General features: G+C 40.3%; 1 protein-coding gene across 1 annotated transcript; it reads right to left on the bottom strand.

The window, feature by feature from the left end:
• Positions 1 to 2,955: 2,955 nt before the first annotated feature.
• On the bottom strand, positions 2,956 to 4,969 carry eny2 (ENY2 transcription and export complex 2 subunit). Its single transcript, XM_085803371.1, has 4 exons — positions 4,885 to 4,969; positions 3,609 to 3,679; positions 3,444 to 3,518; positions 2,956 to 3,179 (listed from the first exon to the last, which is right to left on the bottom strand). The coding sequence occupies exons 1-4, from the start codon at positions 4,950 to 4,952 to the stop codon at positions 3,106 to 3,108; spliced, it is 288 nt and encodes a 95-aa protein (XP_085659497.1). The 5' UTR covers positions 4,953 to 4,969; the 3' UTR covers positions 2,956 to 3,105.
• Between the last annotated feature and the right edge of the window lie 232 nt (positions 4,970 to 5,201).

Genomic DNA, 5,201 nt, shown 5'->3' with positions numbered 1-5,201 from the left:
GAGTTGCAACCCCATGTTGCACGTCTCATAAATTCTAGTGAGGGAATTCAAAGAGAAATTTATCGAGCATGGCATTCACACATGTTGACAGTAAAGAGGGCCAACTGCACACCGGGTCTTGGGAATTTGTAGGAGCACATGGCCCCCTTTTTTTGCTTTGAAACACCCTCTTTGACCCTTTGTCTGCTTATGCAATGTCTTTGCCCTTTCCTTTATTAAAAAAAGATAGCGGAAAGATATATGATACACAAAAGCCTATAGCTGTGTCCTATAAATAAGAGATGTCAGATATACTGTTGTAAACATGTAGATATTCATCTACCCATGTTATATGACCTGTGGCTTGAGATGCAATATTTCACGAACGCCTCTGAAGCACTTATCCCTTGAAGCAGGTGCACTGTGATCCCAAATAAGGCAATATGCTATAACATCATCATTTCCCAACATTTGTTTATAATATGAACATGTTTCTGCCATCTGGTTCCAGCCTTTTCTTCTCTTGTTTGTACAGTAAGGGAGGTGTTTATGGTCTTTGGATGTTGCCAAAGAGAGAAGGACTGCGGAGCACCTATGGGACTCAGAATACAGGACCACGCTTTTGGCTCCGTCGCCTATTGACACAGCTGCTATCATGCTGCAGTGATCCGATTCCAGGGGTGGTGAACATATCTGCACACACTTACCTACACACACGCACTAGAGCGCATGGAGACACACACGTAGACACACACACGTCATGTTTGTCTTTTTCCCTTTAACTATCATTAAGTGCTGCTCAGACACAGCATGTTGTCAACTTTGATACTGGCCGATGAAATCAGGGTGCATTTGCCCTTTGTCATTGGTATATAGACTTAATGTGGTTCATTCAGCGGCTGCATCACTGGATACTACAATGTGTGCTTACTTGCTACAGTATAGGCCGCTGCTGTGGTCACAAAACAGGTTTTTTTAGGTCAATTTGAATGTGCAACCCAGAGTCAAAGGGCAGGAGAGTTGTTTTTTCTTCTTTTTTTAATCACATTTTCCTTTCATTTGCCCAACTCTTAGTTTTCTAGTTTTTTATGATGTGCACAGTCATCTGGTTACTGTAAAGCTCCTCGGCAAAGCTGTATAGGTCCTGAGTGATGGAGAAAAGCTGAGAACGGAGAGTGAGAAAGTAAATAAAAATCTGTATGATAATAAATTGCATCACTGGTAATTCTATCCAGTGCTGGTCTGCGGTGAGCTGCAGTGTGCAGAACCGCCTTTTATACGCGGGGGCCCTGAGAGATCTTGCTGATAACATGGGGATTGATGTAGGCCATTAAGGGAGCGTGTGTGCAGGGCTGGAAGGGTGCGTTACATCTGGCCTCCACAACAGCGCTGTATATCAGCATGTTGTCACCTGGGCTGATGTCACAGCAGGTCCTTCGGCTAAGAAAACACACACTCTGCCTCGGGTGGGTGACCAGCGCCGACTCACTCACTACCCACTAATGTGCTACTCGTGCCGAGGGGTGCGTTGTTTTGGGTTCATGGCCTCTGCAAATGTTATCCATGACCAATTAGGCATTGTGCGTGCGTAACTATAGAGACCTTTTCAACAAAACAAAATGATGTGGTTCAGGTTGTGGATGGAAAAAAAAGTGAAACAAGGATTCCTTCAGGGGCCAAACATTCCTGTAATAGTCCTGGCTTTTATTGACCCGACCTGAAGAAGAAGCACAAGCTGCAAATTGTTTGAATTGAACTTTCTCAGACTATCTCGTCACGCTCACGTCACTTCTGTTTTCTGCACTTGTCAACCCACTGACTCATTCACTGGAGTACTTGTGTGCACTTGTTCATTTCATGCACTACGCACCGAGGACCTTGAAACAACCTGACAAGCAGTTTCGGAGAAGGCAGTTTGTCCCCTGGTGCATCCACCTCTGCCTGTGAACAGGGTCACTCCTGTTTATCTTTTCATGATTTCCTTCTCGCAGTTCCCCTCCTCTCTCGCCTGGATCGCTCTGTTTTTCTGGGAAAGTAAAACGCAGCGCCAGCTTGTCATTAGAGAATCATAGTTCCATGGATTTAAGTTCATTTAATCGAAGGGTAATGTTAATTTACGTCACCAGCTGGGGTTGATTTGCGTTGCCGCGGCAACCACGATTTTCCTCGTCAATTATTTTAGACTCTCTCATTTGTCAAGTCTTTTCTTCTTTTTTTTTTGCCTTTTTTTTGATGGCGCAGATATGCTGTTTTATACATCTGCTCTGCATTGCTTTGCAAGTACCGGTAGGCTTCTCAATTTTTAACACTGAGTTCCACCTCACCCAACAACAGTAAAAACACTGCTTACACATTATTACATCAGGAAAACTCCAGTGATAAACTTGTTGGGGCCATATTGTGAATTGAATAAATTTAGTTTTATGACTTTCAATATATTTTGCAGTTATTACTTACACACCTCTACTTATTTTAATGCTTTCACCTTTAGTGGATTATTTCAATGTGGTGCTACTTTTATGTTAGTTCTTCCTACTGGAAACTACATGGTCCTGGACATACAACGTATTCAATAAGTTCAGCTTTCTCTCAGCTACATTTTCAAGTGTCATACTGTATAACAAAATTGTGGAGTGTACACTGATGTCAAAAAACAGATTTCAATAGTTTTGGCATGAGATTGAAACAATAAAATGTGAAAAAATAAAGAGGACAGAATATTTTATGAATCAACTTGAGCTACCATCAGTGGTTAGTGTTTACTTGAAAGGGTTGAATCTCTGTAATACCAAATGTAAACATACAGTTGGTAACCACTTGTAATAATGAATAATTCAGTAACACAGGCCCGTTTTGAAACAAGAACTCTAGAATAAATAAAATCTATATCACTTCATCATGTCTCTTTTAACTCCTCTCATGTTATTCTGACAACCTTATTTTGAATTTGACTTTGAATTACTCTGTCCACTCAAATCCCATGTACCAAAAATTTTATTTTTCATATACAAAGTTCAACTGAATGTGCAAGCGCATTTACAAATATCTGGTAACTGTAGTCACAGGTAAAAATAAACAACCAAATAGTTGTGTGTGTGTGTGTTTCAGGACCTGAAAAGAACTTAATTATGTGGCATGCTGGGCTAAAAAGGCTCTTATCCTCTGGAGAAGCTCTTTCTTGACGCTATCTGGCACCAAGGCTGCAAGAGAAGAAGAAATATATGATTAGGGCCTTATTCTTTCACACAGACACAGTACAATGGAAGTAGTGGAATAAATTACTGTACAGTATGTATCTGTGCCTCATAGATTTCATAGTGGAAACATCTTGTGAGTTCACATCAAGAAGTGTGGGTAGCAGAAAGACTAGCACAGTGCCAATTAGTGATCTCAATACTGATTGTTTGATGTTGCATCTGCTGTGGTATCAGTTAAATGTTATAATTCAAGTTGCAGTACTGCACCTCTTCCTTTTGGAGTAATCTCTACCACCAGGTCCTCCACAGTGACGTGCTCCAGGCCTTTATCTTTGATTACTTCTGCAAACATTATTATATAACACATTATATTACATATTAACAATGTTTAAAAATCTGCTATGTCTTTTAACAGTAGTACTGTAGTTGTACCTTTGCAGTGAGCTTTCATCTGGTCCTTCCATCCACACTCTGTGAGCTTAGCTCTCAGCAGCTCCTTCAGTCTGTCAATAAGATGCAAAGGAATATGAGAGCATGGCCAAGCGCATTTCTGCCCACTGCAAAGTAAATTATTAATAACAGTTGGCAGCACCACTGTTTTGACTGCAGCATTTCTAATAGCGGTCTGACTAAAAGTGTCTGTCTCTCTCGCTTGAGTTATATCAATACATGTGGTCAACTTCTAGTTTCAAACACTGGCCAGATTTTTTCAGCAGTGTTGATTGTTGGGCAACGTTTCTTTATACAGCTGCAGTGGAAATGCAGACCTCCATGTCTTTGTGTGTGTTGTTCATTTCATTTACACACATGCATTGCACAGATGACTACTTTGATGAATGAAAGAAATCTAACACAATTCAATAGGCTAAAGCTGTTTCATTTCAGTTACGTGTAAATGCAACAGAATCTATTTCAGCACCATGTGCTATTTAAAAAGCTCAATGCAGAACTAGGCACCCTGGTTTGCATCCCTCTCTTTACATGTGGGACAGTATTAATGTTTTACATCTATAGTAGGTTAACTATTAGTGGGATTTAGAGCCTTGTGTTCACATTGTTATTTTGTAACATGAATCAGAGGATCAAATATTTCTAAGGAGGAGCAGATTTGGTCCACAGGCCACTGGTGATATCGCGGTGTATGCTAAAGAAAATAAATCATGTTTGACAGAGTATAATTCATCATTTCTTCCCCTAAGTATGAAGCAGCTTTTTTCTGTTCAGTATTAATACCATGTGGTAAATTAGTTACTAGGCTGATAAATATACAGTAGGCATGTGTCTGCTTTCTGCTAGTCCAGTTATTAATATTCCAGCAGGCAATATCTTTGGATCATTAGCCACATCAGTTGGACTATTTGGTTGGCAACATTTTACAACCAATCACCACTTGCTGGAGAATAGTTTATGACTGTGTTGTCAAGGCAATTAGGCAAATTACAGAGCATGTGTTTACTTATACAAATGGTGTCACAAACACAGATAACATAATGGTGCAAGTTAAATCCAGCAGTTATCAAGCCACATTTGATAACATATTTGCATTTAATATATTTCATGACATAAAGTGTTTGAAAACTATGCCAAAACATGATACTATTATGTTACTGGTAGCTGGAATGGAGGTCACAGGATAACATATTGGGTTAACACTGCTTTATCGTTGTAATAATGTGTATTAAATCACCTGTGTGGTGTTATTTCTCACCTCTCTCGTTCTCCCATCTCCGTCAGCTTCTGGTTTATTGTTGCCCTCATCCTGGACTCTTTGCTCATAGTCTGTCACCTTCACACACCTGTCCAGTCTGTGGTCAAACTGCTGAAGCTGTAAAGTCACATTTTAAAGAGAGAGAGAGAGAGAGGGAAAACACTGTTTATCACGCAGAGCAGCCATGTTTTATAAGTCTTTGGTTAATACAGGTTGGATATTGTTGTCAGTATGTACTTACACACCAGAGGAGCCTGGATTAACGACGTCTCCACTCTTCAGTGTTGCACCAACCCACCGCTGCCAGACTCTGTGGC

The sequence above is a fragment of the Trachurus japonicus genome, chromosome 16 (assembly GCF_045865225.1).
Source record: "Trachurus japonicus isolate A0001 chromosome 16, Traja_1.0".
In the NCBI taxonomy this organism is placed as follows: domain Eukaryota; kingdom Metazoa; phylum Chordata; class Actinopteri; order Carangiformes; family Carangidae; genus Trachurus; species Trachurus japonicus.
Note: the sequence above shows the minus strand (reverse complement) of the source record. Positions and strands in the feature narration are given on the sequence as shown.